The sequence below is a fragment of the Rhinichthys klamathensis genome, unplaced genomic scaffold, assembly GCF_029890125.1.
Source record: "Rhinichthys klamathensis goyatoka isolate OS25496 unplaced genomic scaffold, OSU_Roscu_1.1 h1tg000176l_1, whole genome shotgun sequence".
Lineage (NCBI taxonomy): Eukaryota > Metazoa > Chordata > Actinopteri > Cypriniformes > Leuciscidae > Rhinichthys > Rhinichthys klamathensis.
Window position 1 is genome coordinate 9,620,106 of NW_026606705.1, and position 21,754 is coordinate 9,641,859.

At 38.6% G+C, this 21,754-nt stretch overlaps 1 protein-coding gene across 3 annotated transcripts in view; it reads right to left on the reverse strand.

The window, feature by feature from the left end:
- The window catches only part of tbc1d22a (TBC1 domain family, member 22a), a 160,848-nt gene that overhangs the window by 47,272 nt on the left and 91,822 nt on the right, over positions 1 to 21,754 (reverse strand). For all 3 annotated transcript variants that reach the window (XM_056260384.1, XM_056260385.1, XM_056260383.1), the window contains one exon: positions 17,812 to 17,887. In XM_056260384.1, coding sequence (XP_056116359.1) covers positions 17,812 to 17,887 — 76 coding nt within the window. The remainder of the gene's footprint in view (positions 1 to 17,811; positions 17,888 to 21,754) is intronic.

The following is a 21,754-nucleotide window of genomic DNA, read 5'->3' on the forward strand; positions in this document are numbered from 1 at the left end:
GGGCTAGAAACTTTCTTCTTGTCACATTAATGTTTCCTCTGATTCCTTGGCTCAAGACGGTTCGATTGACCCCCAATTTGACTCCTTGGCCGTTGCACCGATTTTCACAAAAATGTAACCAGATCATTTTCTGTCCGTGCCGACAAAAAGATATGGAATTGAAGTCGATTCATCAAACCGTTCTCGAATAACGTGCGGACAAATTCGACGAACTGCCCGCCAAAATGAACGTGGGGCTATATCGCCGCAATGCTTTAGAGTATTCTGACCAAACTTGGTGTGTGTTATGACAATCATGACCTTAGGTTACCTGCACAGTTTCGGCGCAGTGCCACCAAATGGTCACGAGATATGAAAAATTAGTTTTTTGCGTATAACTTCTGAACGGTTAAACTCGTCTCTTTAGATTTGGTACAGCACGCCGAGTCGAACAATACCAAATCTTCATAACAGCACCCCCTATTGGTCAAAAGTGATAAACCATTAAAGCATATTACTAGTGATTGTATTTGATTTTTCGAAAATAATCTTAATATGCTTTAAATTGCTAATTGTTGCAGTTGGTCTGATGCTTCCAGTCATGATGGCCTGATTTATCGTGACTTCTTTGTGCTTGACCCCTTAATTGCTGCTTGCAGCTATATTTACATAATATAACCGTATAATAATAGTCTTCAGTGTGCTGCTTTATATTGTTTGTGGAAAATGTGCTACTTTTTTCAGGAATCTTTGATGAACAGAACATTCTTCTTTAATAAAGTCTCCTGCTATAATGCCAGACGAGGCTGGAGAACACCTGACACGAAATCAGAGACCATTCCTCCATACAGAATCTCTCCAGATCCTTCAAATTCCCAGGTCAATGTTGGTGCACTCTCCTCTTCAGTTCACCAACTCATCTATACGGCTCAGAACCTTAATGTTGTGCTCAGTGACCTATTTTTGTGTTGATTTTGGTGCTTGTATTGGATCATTGTTCTGATGGTAGATCCAACCACAACGCATTATATGATATCTGGCAGAGGGAGTCAGGTTTTGATTTTTTTTAATCTGTTGGTATTTGATCAAATCCATGATGCCATGCCATGTACAATATCTGAATCAGATGTCCAGGACCTCCAGCAAAAGAAATAGGTGCACAACATTAAAGATACAGCAATATATTTAACTCTAGGCATGGGGTACTTTTTTTTTTTTTTATCCCTGTGAGCAAAAAAAACACAGCTTTTGGGCTTGCTGCGAAAAGTTCTTCTTTTTTTAGATTCATCTGACAACAGAATTCAGTCCCATTTGAAGTCCCAGTAGTGTCTGGCAACTGAATATGCTGGAGTGAAAGCAGATGACTTTTCCTGAATCCTTCCCTCACGATGTAGCTGCTGTTTGACATTTTTTTGAGGCTTTCAGACCCATTTCTGCAATCCTTCAGTTGTGATCCTTGGAGAGTCTTTGGCCACTCAAACTATCCTCCTCGCAGTGCATTAAGACAATACAGACACTCGTCCTCTTCCAGGCAGATTTGTAACATATTTAGAACTATATTCTTTTGTTTTACCAATTGTGATGGATGATTAAGGAAATTTGGCCTTTGTTTTACCTAATATTTTCTGTGAAACAGGAAGTCATGGCTGGAACATATTATGTTCCTAGTCAGCCTGGAGTGCTATTAATGGAATTATACCTCATAAATATTTTACTCACAAGAACTGTATTTTACGTCTTGTAATAAACATTTGAATATCGAGGCAACTACGGTTGAAATGATGGTTCCTCTGGGTTCTTCTGGATTCGTATGACATTTGTATTTACTCTACAAATATAATACGAATGTCATACAGAAAATGTCATCATAAGGACTATATACTACAACCCCATCTCCAGAAAAGTCGGAACATTTTATAAAATGCAATAAAATCAAGAAACTGTGATTTGTTAACTCTCTTTAACCTTCATTTAACTGACAAAAGTACAAAGAAAAGATGTCCAATGTTTTCACTGACCAAGTTAATTGTATTTTGTAAAATTAAACAAATTCTGATTTTACTGTCCATTTTTCCCCAAAACAAGCTGAAACGTGGATTCATCTGACCGCAGCACACATTTCCACTGTGTTTTGGATCATCTGAGATGAGCTCGGGCCCAGAGAACTCGCCAGCATCTCTGCATAGAACTGATGTACAGCTTTTTCCTGGCGTCACAGAGATTCAAGTTGCATTTCTTGATGCAGACTGTTGGTTTTCCAAAGTACTCCTGAGCCCATGTGGCTATTTTTAACGCAAGTAGCATTTTTATTCCTTATGCATTACCATCTGAAGTCTCGAAGGTCACACACATTCAACAAAGGCTTCCTGCCTTGCCCTACACAAATGGATATTCCTTAGGACTTAGCAATCTTGCATTGAGAAATCAGATTTTTTAATTGTTTGGCAATTCTCTTATGAAATTTGGCACAAAGTAGTGAGCCATGACTCAACTTTTTTTGCAAAGACTGAGATGCTCCTTTTAGACTCAATCACGATAACCTCACCAATTACCAATTGACCTGCTAATTGTGGAGTGTTTCGAAACAGTTCTTGAACTGTATATTCTGTTATCTTTTCATTTTTATTTTGCATCTGACCTAACTTTTTTGGAGTGTGTTGCAAAATTAAAATGTGTTTACATTTACAAAACACAATTCATTTGGCCAGGGAAAAATGGAAATTTAATTCGAGAATTAACAAATCTTAGATTCTTGATATTGCATTTTTCAAAGTGACCCAAGTTTTCTGGAATTGAAGTCTGGAATACTACATCAAGCCCTAGTTGCAAGCACACCCACCCATGCCGAAGATCAGCTTCTGTCAAACCTCACACTTGCCTTGACAGTGTCATTCTCACATCCAGCCCTCCTGAATAAACAACTTATCCTCATTAACGCTGAATACATCTCACTGCCAAGAAACGGAAGCGATAGACTGACGAAACAAACACACCGATTTTGCTTATTAGCACTGCAAATCAAAATCCTCGTATTTTTAGCCTAATTAAAGGGTGAGCGACAGATAAAGATGTCCAAGATAAAGAAAACAAAAAACAAAACTTCTAGTTTAACATCATATTCCAAGTGGATTTAAAATCTTTTAATATCGTTTATCAAGTGTTTTGACAGTAAATCTAAAAAATATGCTCAGTAAAAGGGTTGTCGAATAAACAAACTAATTAATAGCAAAGGCTTCTGAAATTAATCACGACAGGGTTAATATATATATATATATATATATATATATATATATATATATATATATATATATATACACACACACACACATACATGTTCTTCATATAAAGGAGGAGCAAGTTAGTGTCTGCATGAAATAAAACTATAAAGTATTAAGTGTTAATTACGTATTAATTAATAACTATTCAGTACTAATTTATTCGACCCCGACCCCAATAAAAACTTCCAGGTATAACTTTGGGGAAAATAAAATTTCAGGAATATTCAAAATATGTCAGAATAAGCCTTGCAGCTTTATTAGCAGAATAAGGATTTCCAGCAAGCAGAATGCATTTGCTTGCTTGCTCTTTCCACCTTCAATGCAGCAAAACACATGCAGGTTCTGAGGAGGATGGGGAACGGAGGTCAGAGTTCACAGAAAGACAAGTGAGCTGTTTGCCACGATTCTGCTGAGCAATGGACTTCTGCTCGACTTCTGCCCCCGCCCATCTATCCCATAATTACATCTGCACTGACCCTCTGTCTCGCCCTCACTGCATTTCCAGCCAAAACCCGCTCAGACACCAAGAGAAAGAGGATCTACAGCGCCCACCTTCAGGAGCGAGCAGCTGTATCTGTACATGAGCCACACAGACGGAACCAAGGGAAAAAAAAAATCAAATTAAAACCATTAAGTAAAAATAATTGTTATTACTTGAAACACATTGTAAGTTAGGCCTATATATATATATATATATATATATATATATATATTAGGGGTGGGAATCTTTTGGAATCCCGCCATTCGATTCAAATCGATTCTTCGGGTCACGATTCGATTCAAACTCGATTCTCAATTCGATATATGCATAGATTTAAAATATATCAAATTGAAATTTGATTCAAAATCGATTCTCGAACAGCAGAGAAGTGAACAGCAGCTACTGTTAGTCCCAATCGAGCGGGAGTTATTTAGTTTAAATTATACACACCTCATAATTGCGTTAATTTAATCTAGCCCACATTCATTTTCGCCGCTCACGCGCGTCTTTTGCATCATTAAAATGAGTGAATCAAGTCGACAGACATATCTATAAAAAGGAAGTGACTATCATCTGGATCTTGTTTGCGTTTCCCAAAAGCATCGTAATCTAATCTAATTATTAATTACATGATGTGCCGTATAATTTTTCTATTTAATCGCATCAAATTTAATGTGAAAACCTCAAAATTGGCATTTTTCACTTAGGGGCTGTGGTAACACTTTACTTGAAGGGGTGTGCATAAGACTAACATGACACCTTCATAATCATGACATGACACATATTATGAATATGAAGGAAGTTTTATGCATGTTTGTGACAACTGTCATTAAGTGTCATTCGCTCAATTATGACATTTTTTATGCAAATATGACATTGTTTGACATGTCTTTGTTATGACACCTTGACATAAACCAATACATCATAACCTGTCAGTGTCTTTGTCATGACAACTTGACATTACTAAGACAACACAACCTGTCATAAACATGACATAGCAGATTAATTATCAAACTTAAGAAACCACTATAGCTTTATTGGTTAACATTACATTAAACTGTCAGGTGGTTGGTTTTGACATTGGCTGTCATGAAGCCATTATAACTGTTTAATGACAAATTCAATTTGTACCACTGTAGTTGAGGTCACGAAAAATATTCATGACACAGTTATAATGGCCTTATGACAGCCAATGTCAAAACCAACCACATGACAGTTTAACTTAATTTAATGTCAAGTTGTCATGACAAAGATACTGACAGGTTATGATGTTATGGTTTATGTCAAGGTGTCATAACAAAGACATCTTAAACAATGTCATATTTGCATTCAAAATGTCATTATTGAGCGAAAGACACTTCATGACAGTTGTCATAAACATGCATAAACCCTACTTCATATTCATGACATATGTCATGTCATGGTTATGAAGGTGTCATGTCAGTCTTATGTACACCCCTTCAAGTAAAGTGTTACCGGGGCTGTTTACACCTGGCCACTTCATGCGTTTTCTCAGATCGGATAGCTATCTGATTTATCAAAACGATTCCATTTACACCTGGTCACATAAATGTGTGTTTGCCAAACGGATATAAATCCGATCTTCAATTCCCGCGCTATATGCAGATTTAATGGAGTGCACATCACAGAGAGCAACAGATATGAGCTGCATTTTATTGATCATCAGCTAATTTCAAAATCAAAGAGAGCAATAAGAGAGAGCGGCAACAGCCCTGGTAAGATCATTTAGTTTCTTTACTTTTAATGAAGATGATTGTGTGTTAAGTGTCTGCGACTTACTTTCACTTTGATTTGCGATAGTTTGCGGCGTGTTGGCTTGATGAATAGACGCTCAGCTGCTCATCCGCGGTAATGCGTGTCGCAGTAGCGTCGTTATATCTGACTATAACATGACATATAGCCTATATAACACGCTCTCACACGTTTATTTTTAAAATTAAAATTTACATATGTGGTTTCAACAACCAGATGCATTTACACTTGTCCAGTTTCGTCTGGAATGCGGCCCAGACCTCCTCCTGATGTGGTTTGAGCGATCGGGTTCAAATCCGTCTCGAATGCGTTTCGGAGGGCATTTACACCTGGTCTTTTCACGATCGGATAGCTATCCGATCACAGAAAACACATGAAGTGGCCAGGTGTAAACAATGATACAATGATACCAAAATAACACCTGGTCATGTATTCATTATATATAACACTCACTATATACTTTTATGGAAAAGAATGCATTTAAAGTAAACAAAAAGTTGAACTGGAACATCATGTGGGTGAGTAAATGACAACAAAATTTGATTTTTTTCTTTTTTTCTGCCAACTATCCCTCAACATTGGACCAGGCCACCTTTTCACGCATTAATGCTTACGTTCTCTGAATATGTATACGTGTATGGATTATTTATTCACTGGAATCCACAATGAAAATCTAGAGATGTGACAGTTGACAGTAGCCATTGTCATTGCGCTGTCAAGATTGCACAGATGACATTTATCATCAAGGCAGAAAACTACTTCCTGTGCTCGTTCATAAGCTAGAAGTGAAGTGAAGTGAAGTGAAGGCCAAGTACCGTAACCCATACTCGGAATTTGTCCTCTGCATTTAACACATCCAAGTTAGTGCACACACATTAGGAGCAGTGAGTAGCGAACACACACACACACACACAGAGCAGTGGGAAGCCATTCACTGTGGCGCCTGGGGAGCGGTTGGGGGTTAGGTGCCTTGCTCAGTCATTTTGTATTGAGAATCGAACCCGCAACCTTATGGTTAAAAGTCCAACTCTCTAGCCATTAGGCCACAAGTGCCCACAACAGTGCAATAATCCACATTACGAATCCACATCGCATCCACATCCTCAGTCAAAGAGTTGATTCATGCAAAGTAAATGGAAAACAGGCAAGTATAATGCACACATTTATCAGGGACCAAGGCAGCAACAAACAGCCACAAAAAAAAGCTGTTTTTTCCCTTTCTTTCCTCACAGCTGACGGTGGCCCAAATGATTTTTCCCCTTTATGTAACAGATCCGGTTTTCGGAATACAGTGTGATCAGCAGAAATCAAGGTCTATATGACATTTTCAATTCGGTTCTGGGCGACTTATATGTGAAAACACGTTGGATATGCATTTGTTTTTTTTTTTTTTGTTTTTTTGCAATGTGACAAATTAACCATGGTATTGGGATTAATGCAATTACTGTGTCAATCTAACTCAATATTTGCCTTAACTGCACTGCTGACTTCCCATGATATATATATCCCATATAAAAAATGGGACCTGACCTCAATAATATATAAATCCACTTATATAAATATTTAATTTATAATACATATATCACATAATTTAATCATGTAGTAAATTATAATAATCTAAAATGTAACATTTGCATTTAATATTAATATAATAATTTATTAAATTAATGAATTAAACTAACACATTTAGTAATTTTCTATTTAATTTCTTTCTTCATAATTAATTGACATGCAATTTGACGCTGACCTTGACGGCAGCTTTATTAGTATTGCATTTTTTTTTTTTTTATGCGTATTTAAAATGGACATGCTGGACCATATTTGAAAATTATGAGAGCAAGGAAAAAAAAAAGAAATCTCAGCAAAAAAAACCTTAATTGGCCAATTTGAGTTACAGTCCGGCGTATGATACTTTCATGTTCAGCAGTGGAAGAGATTGTGCGTGAAAAAAGCTGCCAAGAGAAATCAAAGGAATTAAAGGAATAGTTCCACCAAATATGAAACCGGTGTTATTATCTCTCACCTCCTCATGCTTCAAAACCAGTATGACTTGCTTTCTTCTGTGGAACATAAAAGCAGATATTTTGAGAAACATGTCAGTGTTGCTTGGTCCATATAATGGAAGTCAATGGTCACCAAAACGGTTTGATTCTTTAAAAAAATGTTCTGTTATATTCCACAGAAGAAATAAATTCATACAGGCTTAGAACAACATGGTGAATCAATAAATGATGAAAGAATTTTCATTTTCGGGTGAACTATCCCTTTAAGATGTCCAAACGGAGAAATTAAAACAAAAATAAATAAAAGAGCTTTGTTTTATACCAGCTGAGGGTTTTCTGTTGGGGTCAGAAGACGACATTTGATGTCCAAAGCTACATTTGCAAGAGAAAACCCCACAGAAAAAATAAATAAATAAATCAGGTGTCATTCAGATTATCAGAAGTTTTTTCCTCATTATTTTCTAAGGAGTCTCTCTACTTCTTCCCCTGAAATGTTAATGTCTGCTTTATAACCTTATATGATTTGTGTGAAAAAAAAAAAAAGCCCACATTGTGTCCTCATTTACATAAATAAATTCACCTTGAGCAATTTGCATGCTGATGAACCTCAATGTATTCATACAAAACAGACGAGATAAGAGGAAACAGTGTTCACGTTCTGGGGCGCTTCTGACGAACAGAATTGTTTTAGCGTTAAACAACTCTTATGGGCTATGGTCTAATATGACTGCTAATTACTACAAGCCCTCGAAACGAAGTGAAAGCGTACGGTGACAATAGTGTGTTTGGTTTCCTAATGAGAGTGGAGTGTGAACGAGACATGAAGCGAGAGAGAGAGAGAGAGAGAGAGAGAGAGAGAGAGAGAGAAAGGATATATCTTGCCCATTCAACAGTTATACATAAAAAAATAAATATTCACTAAAAAATAACATCTAATTTACATATATAAATTATGCATCATATGAACACGTCAAACATGATGCAATTCAAACTACGCACTGGGAACCTTGTGCTCATTAAGACTGCATTTATGTGATCGAAAAATACAGTAAAAACAGTCATATTGTGAAACATTATTGTAATTTAAAATAACCGTTTCCTATTATATTCTTATTCTATTATATCTATTTTAAAATGCTATTTATTCCTGTGATGCAATCGTAGTCTTCAGTGTCACATGACCCTTCAGAAATCATTATAATATGCCGATTTGGGGCTCAAGCGGTGTTTAATTTGTAAATTCTGATGTTCCGGAACGACGGGATGGGACGTATCCGGTAAGTTAGTGAGGTTGGGAAAAGTAACTGAAAGCGCAATCTCAGGTGGGTTTCCATCCTATTATTTTTGATGCACATTTTAAAAAATGCACAAAAATTAAACTGGATGGAAACGGTTAACATGCGAAATAAACTCTTCAAAATGCTCTAGAATATCTTCAGTTTTGCGTTAAAATGTGCATTAAGGTGATGGAAACAGTTTATTCGCATACTGATGACGTGTTGTGACCATTTGTGCATGTTAAACACCATGGCATTATGCATTAGGCCTAACAAAAGGTCTGACCTTGGCACACAATTCCTCCAACATAGCCATTGACATTCATACGGAATTCGATGCAGGCAGGCTATATTGAGGTTTCCTCATCGGCATATTGAGCATAGCAGCCGTTTAAGCCCCCATATGAGATATTTCATCAATTCCTCTGCGTCTCCTCACAGCATTTAATAAAACGATGTCCAACAACACAGATAACTCACTCCCAAGCAACGGGCTCCATCACGACAAGTGGTTCCCTCAAGATATAGAGTGGTGCAGGTATGACGTCACTTTGTAGGCCAACCGCTAGTTAGCATCACACTGGTTCCCAATAGGAAAAAAACCCAATAGGATTTTCCCATAGGCTTTTGGATTGTCGCAAAAAACAAGCTCTGAGATCAACAAAAGTTTATTATAGTTGCATGTTTTGGTCCTTCAAGATAATTATCACATATGAACACAACTTTTATGAATTTTGAAGCCTAAATGTAGTCGCCAGAAGTGAAAAGCTAAAGGTAGGCTATAAACGAACTACACCACGGTCGCACAAATTCAACGTCACCATCACTAAGCTTCCGACGACTCTTTCCGTTTTACTCTAAAAACATTTTTCCAGAACGTTTGAGTTAGACTAGTTTATAAGTGCACAATTATGAGCATGATAAGGCCGTAAAAGCGGACTGAGATTACCTTTCCAGCGTGATGGACGTTTAATCTCCACGACTGCCGCTGTAGCCATTTAAAAAAAAAAAGTTGGGTAAAGACCCATTCACACCAAGGACGATAACTACAAAGATAACGATAAAGATATAGTTCTAAAAACCGTTCTTAATATTAAAGAATAGCAGAGCTATAACAATAACGGCACAGAGAAATGATATCGTTGGAATCACTTTCAGAACGATTTTATAAAGCCGATGAACAATAAAAACATTGACAACCAATCAGAATCCGCCCTGCTGTAACGAGCTCAAGCACTAAAAGCAGCAGACAAGAATAAACAGCGATATCATCCGCTGGTGTGGACGCTAATATAGTTATCGTTCTTGGTCTGAATGGGCCTTAGTACTGATGCATTTTATATCGTAGGATAAAATGTGAAACTGTCTTTACAAACCTTATTTCAGCGATTTAACCAAAACCCCATTCAAAAAACCCATTGAGTTCGGGACGATGGAACCGGAAGTGCTAAAATGCTAACTCGCTTCCGCAGTTTTTGGCCTACAAAGTGATGTCATACCTGCACCACTCTAAAATGCGCATGAAGTGGTGGATGGAAATGCACAATGATTCAAGAGCATACAAAATGTGAAACGTCATCTAAATTGACAATTTATGTCGAAAATCAGAATAGACTATAGCAAAAATAATATGCGACAGAACCTGCGTTTCCATCCCTTCTGTTCAAAAGAACAAAATCATCAGTTCCTGGGAAATTCTAACGATGACATTAATATTAATGAGATATTAACAGACAAAACATGGTAAAACATGTCTAATTTCTGGGAATGACAGCACAGCAGCGTGTCACAAGGAGCACTATATGCGTTCCTCCATCATTATGAATTTGCAGTGCAGATCTAAGATTTCAAAAAAGTCAAAAAGGTGACTTCCAGTTATGAATGATTTATTCAGTCACATACTTTCTAAATCCCTAATACATTCACTTGGAGTTTGTTCTGTAAATGTTTCCATCACTGTTTATGTGCATTTCTTTTTGTTGAGTAATAAGCTAAAACAAGCGTACAGATTTTGTTCACATCTTGTGAAATATTCAAAAATACGCATCGCTTTTTTCCCAGAAAGCCATTAAGGATGAAAATAGATGATCATATTACTGTATTTTTTATCAAATAAATGCAGCCTTAATGAGCATAAGAGACTTCTTTCAAAAATTGTAAATTATTTCAGACTTTTGACCAGTAGTGTTTACATATTCTGTGTGGTTTGGTAGGGTGTTGCTAGTGTGTTCTGGATGGTTGCTTATTGGTCTAGACAAAATAGCCCACCACCAAATCAAGATTTCACCTTTTATTTATATTACTCCATATTTGTGTTATGGGCGTAACTAATACCTCAAAATTCAGGGGAGCGAAAAAAACCCTGAAAACTCCCAGACAGTGAATCCCAAAAACTTATATTAAAAGGACATGGGAAATCAAACAAGATATGGTCAGGCCATCTCCAGCACCATGGCTAATAGATCGAGTCGGATCACTGTGGTCAAAAACAATCAAACCCATCATAACATAATGGGAAAGACACGTGTAAGTAAACACGTCCTCAAAGAGTAATGGAGATATATACATCTTTGCTCTTCTCTTTTCATGTACTCTCTTTGTCTTCTCCGTATAAGGCAACTTCCTGCCTATTCTCTGTCTTCATCTATCTAGCAGTCTGATCGGTGCATTACATTTCTATTGCGAGCGTATTCTTATTTCCAAGCCAGTTTAGACATTGAAAAATGAAAGTGCTGCAACAGAACAATGAAACATTCAGCTGATCGGGATGTTGGGCATGGTCATTGATCACAGAACTCATGCTTGCACATCGGAATAAAGCCCACAATGAAACTTATTCTGCCAAGATACCATCTGATTGTCAAGTCATTTATATAGCGCTTATATAGCACGTCGAAGCAGTTTCACATTAATAAACAAGACAATCTTCATCAAACATGAGACAAATTCAAATTCTGCTGTAAAACAGCTCTAAAAAGACAACAGTGTGATTGTTTACCTGAGGTCAGTTCAGGGTTGATTCAGTTCGGGTCAATAGTTTTGTAAAGTAAATCAATTATGAAATGAGTTAAATTAATTTACAAGCAAGACTATCGTAATTCACTTTGAGTCAGTTCAATGTTGATTCACTTCAGTTCAATAAGAGTCGATGTTGCAAAAATCGATCAATTACGAAGTTGATTCAGCTATAAATTGCTGTACTGTACTGTATAAAGACCATCCTGTAAAGCAGTGGCTCTCAATCTTTTTTATGGGCCAGCATCCCCCCCATCCCTTATCTAGGTCTTTTTCCGTAGTATATGATGTCTAAATGTTTTCTCTAAATATTAGTGTTGGGTATTATTATATATATCCAAAGTGGATGTTTTACAGAAACGGTTTCAGTTTGTTCTTACTTTCTTGAAACTCTTAAAAAGCTTTCTTTCTTTTTTTTTTACTACTCTGATTTTATCTTTAAATTTTGGGTGGATGTTTTTAATTGGCTTTCAGTGAAAAATAATCATAATAATCCCCTAGGAAAGGTTTGAATTTTGCGAATTCTTTTTCAAAAGGATAAACAACGCAGATTTATTTTTAACGCCATCTTTGATCATATTTACCAGGGGTGCCAATAATTCTGACCACAACTCTATATAAGGGGTCAATATAATAAAGAATAATATATTAATCCCTAGGCATTTCTTGGAATGCATTATGATGGTAAGAGCAGTGGGTTAAAGTTTAATAAAAGGTGTTTCAGCAAAGCATGTAATTATGAGAACAGGAAGTGGAAATGGCCATATCTTGAAGGTGATTATGGTGTTCTATAAAATCCTATAAAAAGTGCCTTTGGCTCTTTGGAAAAGCGGGCAGATAATTAAAGCATAGGATCGCTCTACGGCGAGGAAATTGGCAGGCCGCTTAGGGCCTGGTGGAGACGGAAATGCAAAAGAAATCAATGTAGCTTGATCTGCTTGATCTGTCACAATGACTTCACAGAACCAGACACTTTATTTTCTGACTCGGAGCAAGAGACAGAGAACCAAGTTCGAAATACAGCGAGAAATAAAGCGGTCTTCATTGTAAAATTCAACATTGCACTAGAGGCAAAGGCTTGACAAAAATGAACCATGACAAAATGCATGGGGTTACGCATGAAAGTACATCAGCATGCACGTCACACAGCCAAAGGACACAAAAAGACCTCACACACACATACACACACACAGACGTACTGGTGTTATAATGTCAGGTTTTCAGTCTGTAGAGTTGTTCTCAGTGGAAAGGAATGGCTTCTTTGCTCTTTAGCTTACCTGACAGCAAGGCACAGTGCAAAGTCCACGAGTGGAGTTTCTATGACAATAAAACCGAAGGTCTTTCTATAGCGCTGACATTTAAAATTATATACGTGCACATACCAGTATCATTAGCCACTATGTGCTATTTCAGTCAAACTCTACAGCACTTTCACAAAGTAACTTCATTTTCTCAAGCCTTACTCCATACATAATGCTAGTTCATGAAATTTTATAATTGCATAGACAATGATGCTGGAAAGTTGTTCAGTTGTGATTTATTACTGTTTTGCAAAGTCAAGCAGTCAATATGCGTATAAAAACACCATGTTACTCATTGTGCACTGTTTGTGTGTCGGAAAAGATACTTCAAATTAGGTGGTTTATTGAAGGCCTTTTTTTTGCCTGGTAGATAAAAAAAAACACCACAACACAAACTCAAATTTAAGGATGGACCAGAACCATATTTAGTGGTCAGAAATACATAGACTTGAGGCACTTTTGACTTGAGCCAGTAACAACCAATATTTAGTGGCCAGAAATTCATTGACTTGAGCCACTTTTGACTTGAGCCAGTAAGTAACAACCAAGAAATGCCCTGGCAACCACCCACATCAAAAGCTGGCACTGTGGCAGTCAGATTTGTATGAACAATCACCAGAAACTTACTGTTGCCCTAACTTTACTCATATCAAAAAAGGATATGAAAAAAGTGCTCATAATTTCATGCTCATGCTTTTATTTTAGTCCAGTTTTTTATTTATTTGCATAATTTGCAAGTGCTCAATTACCAAAAATAATTAGTCGCAGTCCTAATTAACCGAGCACATATCACCAAACAGAATGTACAAACAAGTGGGACAGATTTAAAGTGAGCTCACACCACACATTTCACATCAAACTATGTTCATGCCATCTGGCTGCCCTCTCTATTCAGCTTTACAGGTAGCCTGTCACAGGTACAATCTCTATGTAACAATAACAATTAATAATTAGTACACACACACCAAATTCCGATTTTTCACATTTCACTAAGCTGTTTTGATCCAAGCTGCAATTTTTTTTTTTTTTTTTTTGGAATATCGTAATTTTCCGGAAAAAGACTGTACATAAATAACATGACATGCTCGCCAAGTTGAGCCAAATACTGCTCATAGCTGTAAAAACCCTGCTCAAATGCTTTGCAACCGATTGATCAAACAAGTTGAAATTAAATATGGCTCTTCTTTGGTGCAAACCAGGGGCGAAGTGAATATCAAGCAACTCAGAATGGACTTTTTCTCTGAAAGTACTATTCAGTTAGAGGAGTTGCAAGACTTTCTGATGCATTTCAGAACTCTAAACCGGTAAATTCTTTCCCTCTGCACATTCATTACTGGCATTATTCCCGCCAGTGGCTCTCAAAGGCATAACAAAAAAGCAGGTGTTTTGTAGGCGTGACCTCAGCACCTGAGCAGTGCATCTGTATCCGAACATCTGGGTGTGCGCGAACAGAAGCGAGAAGGGACGGACAGCTCACAGCTGCAAGGTCAGAAGACCTTCGGCCTCTCTCGTTGATGTTCCGGGGCGGCTTCCTGCGGGGAACGCCTGTCATGTCGGTGGGCCGCTGTGAGCCCTGACAAACATGCCCTAGCTGTACCCTGACTGAGCGGAGCCATATGGCGACGGAGGCAGAACGAACACGTCCCGTGAACAAAGGTGTCGGAGCATCATGCGTCAGCAGCGCCACGTATACCCTGATCACTACACTGCAGGTCTGGGCTCAGACCTTCCCAGCAGCCGCATGTTTTAAACCCCCAGCCTCATTAGTGCTGGAAGAGGTAACCTCTGTTCGGGACAGGAGAGTGACCAAGCATGCTACGTGCCTTAGCGTAGCGGCGAAGAAAAGAGTGCAAGAAAGGTTCGCCTGATTGATTTACATCCCCAACTTTATTACAGGGGAGAATATGATGTAAAACACCACGACAGTGCCAGATCTAAGAGCAGCCTGATTAAGGTCGACATGTGCCGTCCTTACAAGGGGGAAATTTGGAAATAATGCGACAGTAATCCAGGCAGCCTGATGAAGATGAGCATGGCAGAAACCCAACTCTCTGGCGACCAGCAATTACACCCTCCCTTCTCTGGCACGTCTTTTTATATATGGAAACGGCAACCCATACTGAGTGAGGGCTGTTCAGAGGACAAGATAAAGGGATGCTGGTAAGAAAGAGGATAGGATATGCGCACTTTGACCTTGCTGTATTAACTTCCAACTGAAATTCTGAGGCCTTGTTGTTTTTCATTGGGAAAAAGACACAACAAAACTTTCCCCTCAGCTGGCCGCAGAGTATCCCCCTTTGGAAAGCAGTGAGAAACCAATAGCTTTTCTGTTTCTGTTGTGACCCCATTTTCTTGGCATGTTGTCCCGGTTGGCCCAGGTGGCAAGAATTAAAACATACTATTGCTATTTGCGTCTTGTCCTATCCGAGTCGAACCCAATGATTTATGCTGTGAACACAGCACACTGACCCATAGGACTAAATCAAGAGAAGTGATTATCTGATGTGGACAAGAAATCCCCACCCAATTGACTCGATCAAATTAGGTTTGATCAGAGTAGATTAACTAAAATGAAGGAGTAATGGGAAATGTGAAAGAGGTGTTTGGCATCTAAACTTCACTCACAAAAAGCTCATTTCTGTTTGAGCAGCTGTTTGGGCAAGAAACAAAGTTATATTGATATTTAGATCAACAGCACTCTTGGGAGTGTGATATTGCTTTTATCCAACAGTTTAATAAACCAGACAGATATTCTGTCATTTACATTTTAGAAAATTACATTACCTATTTTTGCTCCACCATTGAAAACATGTTTAAAACGAAGCCAAAGCATCAACCATTGCGCAACGCTCACTGCGTCCTAACCAGTCGTGACGCCATGACACACGATCATTTCTATGTTAATCCAAGGTTCTGTCCAAACCATCTGTGACTGTGAAATGATACGAGTGATAGGGGATTCTATTTTAGGAATGGTTTCTATTTCTACGACATTATGGCTGACAGTTCAGGCACCGACTGTGTTTTGTATACTATTAAAAATGGTTTCATTTGAGTATGCGTATCATTGAGTATAACTTTAACAGTCATAATGAAAGCAACAATGGATCATATAACTCAGATCTAACTCAGAACAAAAGAACCATAAACGTTCAGACTATGAACTCACTTATGTAAACAAACGAGTGTATTCCACGACAAAGATTGTATGGGATGGATTGTGATTAATTTTGTTGTGTCTCTTATAGCCATGTCATGTCTAGTGTGGAAAGACAAATTGCATCATAACTGGTTAGGACACGGTGTGACCACGGTCCTTCTCCAAATCAATACATTTGCGAATAAACAACAAAATCTCGTAAAAATTTGTAAGTATTTTACATTTTGGCAAATTAGAGCAATTTGTACATTGTACGAATTCATATTAAATCATGAGATTGAGTTATATATCTCAAAATTTGTTGGAAATTGTCTTTTTTTTCTATTATTAATGAGGCATATAAAAATAAACTGCCCTAAAAAATAGTCACAGAGGACTCAAGTCCATCAGGATTCACTAACGGCATCCTTCAGAATTACTCACAAAGCAGAAGTTATTGTTTAGCAAAAAAAAAAAGAGAAAAAAAAAAAAGGCAGGAGTCACATGCATGACTCCCAAATATCAATTGTTCCCTTTCATTGGTTTCTATGCAAGGCACTTCCAAACCCCATTTGAATGTCTAATAGAAGACATTATCTGTAATCAAGAGTGGCTAAACACAATAAATGTGACAGGCGAAAAGCTCTGGAGCCTGACAATGTGAAGGTTACTCAAGAACAAGCCCGAGTACAAACACTTCAACTGATATTGCTCAATCACCAGGCTCATTAAACCATGTAAATGTGCTTGTCTCGATGAAATACAATCACATTTTCCGATTCAAAACTGCTAGACTGATGAAAACTAGAGGAACATCTAGTTTTAGCAGATTTCAGGGTGGTATACTTTGTTTTTCAGAAGAGACATCTGCCTAAAATGTAGTTGTCCACGTGTTTGGAAAAATGATAATTTCATTAGTAGAAAAGCAAAAACTGTTGTAATCAGTTACTTATTTCACTCCGATGGGTTTCACAAATAACAGAATAATCAAACTGGAAAAGACAAGAAAGCTTCTGTTGGAGCAAAAGTATAGAATAGAGCAGGCAATCAAAACAAAAGTGGAAGAAAGAACAAGCAATTCTATATAAAGCATAAAAACTGATGAGAGTGGAACACAAAGTCTCTCTCTCTATTTCCCACATAGACACAAAGTGAGTGTGGTGAATACATCAACAATATGCTCTGACTGCAGTCTTTCTCTCAGAAATTAAAGCAATCATTGGGTCTAATGCAGGCTGAGGAGATAGAGGCCTTGTGCAGGAGGAGAGGAGAGGGCTTCCTGTCTCCGAGAAATGGGCATTGAATTCTGATTACGGCCACCTAATAGAAAGTAATGAGAGAGGCTTATGCTCCAATGCCTTTTGCTTTCCTGGCCAGAGCAGCGAGCGCTCTCTACTAAAGGCCAAAGAACTGGTGCACTGATTGGGGCTGACACTGCAGCGGGGGGGGGGGGGGGGGGGGGGGGGGGGGGGGGGGGGCTGGTATGGGTTAGTCAGAGACAGAGAGATAAAGAGAGAGAGAGAGAGGACATGGGCAGAAAAAAGGAAAATATGGAGGGTACGCACCATCAATCCGGCTGACCAGCTCCTCCAGTGCCTTCACTTTCCTCTGAATACCAGGCTGGGCAAAGGTGTAGTTGTCCTTGAGGGAAAAGAGAGTAATATGAGAAACTTAAAACTCTACACACATTTGCTCAATTAAATACATGATATAAACACAAAATTAATTATTAAAAAATTGTGGGAATTTGCCTAAATGCCTTTGCGTTTGATCAGAGTCTGATTTTGTGACGAAACTTGTTTTGCATGTTTAAGTTTTACTTCATTCCAATGTTACTGGTTACAACAGTACAACAAAGTTACAACAATGTTAATTTGTTAGGAGTTCCTTATGATAATGTTACAAGTATTTTAAGTGTTACAAGTTAGACAGTATGCTAACAATACTTAAGTTTACACAGATGCCATAAACTTGAAATGATTAACACCAACACTCACAATGAGTAACTTTTCAAGTATAACACTGGCATAAAATAATTCAAGTAACACTGGTGTAAACTAATAATGAATAACATTGTCGTAAACCCGTTACAAATAACAATGTCACTTATTAGATGTTTATGATAGTATATTCTTGATAGGCTACAGTTCTTTTTGTTCTAGATTCAACATGCACAATATTTCTACTGTAAACAATTAGCTGGTAAACGTAATAGTTACATAATACATTGAAACTGGCCAGAGGGGGACGAGTAAACAATGTAGAGATGCGAACACAATGACACATTGGACACAGCACACACCGAAAACACCCCATACATATGCACATGTATGCACAAATGCATGCACCACTGCCCATCCACACTGGGAAGGAAACAGTGTGCTGGCAGAGCTCAACTGCGTGCTGGGAATAGTGATCCCTATAATTAAGTGATAATATTCATCAAGGTCCTGTGGCCCACAGTGCAGCTTAATTACCACATTCATTTCAGCCTTCGTTAAAAGACCCTTCTTGACCAGACAGCTACTTAAGAGACCCCCACCCACCTCTATCTCTCCCCAAGCCTCAGTGGGATTTCCTTTGCGCTCCCACTGGAGGAAACTTAGACTAGCTATACTGCTCATAGAAACTGAGCTCAAGTTCAGCTGTCGAGAGCCAGCGTAAAATAAGCTGTAGGTTAGGGTTGATAAATTGGGTGGTTAGCTATGCGGAGACTGTCAGCCATGGATATAATCAACAGAAGTTGCAGAGCCATCATTCACACCAATGAAACTGCTGATGTGAAGGAGGTATGCGTACAAAAAAAATAACAACAGACTGACTGTGGACGTATGCATTGTATGTGAGAGGGACACAACCGTTAACGGGTCCAAAGATGCCTGCTGTGAAAACTACCCCCTAAACCAAACTGTGGGAAAGATGTAGCATGTGACAGAGCAAGTAAATAACTTGGAAGGTCATATAAATGTGTGTGTAGGACAGAGCACAGCAAAAAAAAAAAAAAAAACCCAACAGGTTTTAGGATAGTCTTGCACTTTTGCTTTCAACCTTCACTGACTACATTTTTAATCTATCTTACTCATTTACTGGAATGCATGGAAAGACGGAAGCTGCTCCTAATTTTCAGATGAAGTTTAACATCAAAATATCTGCCATGATGACCATGAGAATGTATAACTTCATTGGAAAAATGTAGAGATGACAGTTTCAGTGACAATAAAGGTTGACACCTTATCAAGCGGTCTGAGTTATATCATACTTAATAGGGACACCCTCATACAAACTTTTGAAACTTAAGTACATTTAGTGGCAAAGAAGATTCGTAATTGTATAGAGGCTACATTCAAATGGTGGCTAGACTTTTCCTTTGCAATAAATTGCACTGATATCAGTATTATCTGGCTTTCTACTCCAGTCGATTTTCATTGGATCAACCTCAAGTGGCTCTTTTGAGGGATCCAAAATTTGTCAAGAGGTAATGACTGTAGGAGAGTTAATTATACACTTTGGACAATCACCTAATTGCTTGCCAAATAGCATGGTCCCCTGTGCCTTGGCAACCCCAACAAGTGCAAATACCCAGGACTGAACAAAGAGAAGGATTTTCGTAATCAGTCTTCAACTTGCAAAGGTGGACAGACAGATATTCTGCACAATGTGAGTAGGTCTATGGCTCCATCTTTGATGAGACTTCAGAGAGTCAGGATGCTTTAATGTAGCCTGGGAGCAGCTGAGGCGGCAAACACCCGCGAGGGGAGAGAAGTCATTAACCGATAAACAATTTCAGCTGTCCTTCAGGCTCAGATGTGCAGCCTCTGCGCTCCAGAGGTGCCTTAGATGAATACATGAATAGCTGGTTCCCGACCATTAAAAAAAGCCACCTCCTCTTTGCAGTGACCTCGAAACAGGACTTTAAAGGGGCAACACAATGAGGCGGCACTGAAACAGATGGGGCGTCGGCGGCCGAGTCCGTGCTTGGCCTACTTTCACAGGTCTACACCTAATCTTCAGCTGGAGCACTGACCCTGGAGGATGCTTGTGGCTCAGTGAACATTAACGCTCCATGCTGGGCTAATCTATCTCTGCAGGAGTCCCTGAGAGTTAGGGCAAACCGGCTCTGTTGTGGGGGAAGGAGTGGGAATCACGAGTCACAATCAGGCCAGATCTGAGAACAAGGGCATCTCGTGGGCAAAGTCTTGTCTCCAACTCTTGCATACCTGCCAAGTGCTAAGTGTATGTTAACAGTCAGAATTGAAACACGGGACTATCAGTTTAATGTTGTTTCTACACTATTTTAAGACCACATAAACTGATGACAATGCTGTGTCCAAAAGACATTTTTCTGGAGGGTTTAGCTAGTGAAAGAAAATATATCTGCTCCTCATCCAAAGCGATCAGGAAGTATTCAGAAAATGTAATACTTGACAGGAGGTCATGCTATGTCATGTCACAAACAGAACAGGTACTTTACACTGTAGCTGAAAAGTGAACATTGTAGTTTCTTGACATTTGTGAGAAGTCAGCAGACAATATGCTCTTAATGGCTTTCTTTGTGGAACTTGAGGACTTTATGATATCATTTGAGTCTAAACTTTCACAGTCTCTCTCTCTCTCTAATTGTTTATGCTTCCAATGCGATTTTGGTGCTTGCAGAGCTCCCCAGCATGACACTGCAGAAATAAAAACCAAGTAACGGGGCTGATGGATACAACTTCTTCCTTGTTTATGCTAACAGGCAAAAGTGACTCCAACAACACTCCAATGGGATATAGAGCGAAACGAGATCACCAGTTTAATTTTGTTGTTTTTCTGTTGCTTTAACTCTGTGAGATTGCCCTGGAGACAACATCTGATAAGAAATCCATTGGATGGCAGGAGCTAAACAAGTTAAATGCCTCTTTCTCTTGCTCCTTGTGTGTCATGTTCTGGAGACACATGGATGCAATGCAATTACCTCTGAGGCAGGAAGAGTTGGTCAGTCTTAAGCATGCATTAAGCCTGCCCAGAGACCTCTGTAATTATGTCTGCATTATTAAAGCACCCATGCCTTAATGAAGTGCAGGTGCTCTTACACACTGAACCATGGGAGCTGTAAATAATCCAGTATCCATAGTAATATCATTAACCAGCTCTGAACCAAGTTTAGAGGATCCTGAAATCTTGAAAAGGAAAACTAGGAAGGGTTTGACTTGGACCACTATAACATGCTGTGACAGGAAGGGCTCTGATGATACAAGCAGGTGCTAAATTCCCCGCTGGATACTCTTTAGAGAGCATCCCCCTTTTCAGGGATTTGTTTAAAGCTTTGGCTTGGGCACAAGCTGAAGCTTCATGGCATCCTTTTTTGTTCACTCCATCTTTGATCCGGTAAAGCAACAGGAGCTTCCAACTGAAGCTTTTTGTGTGTGTGTGTGTTTGTGTGTGTGTGTGTGTGTGGCGGGGGGGGGGGGGGGGGGGGGGGGTATACTGTCCTAACTGTCTATCACTCACCTTCAGTAGATTACTAAT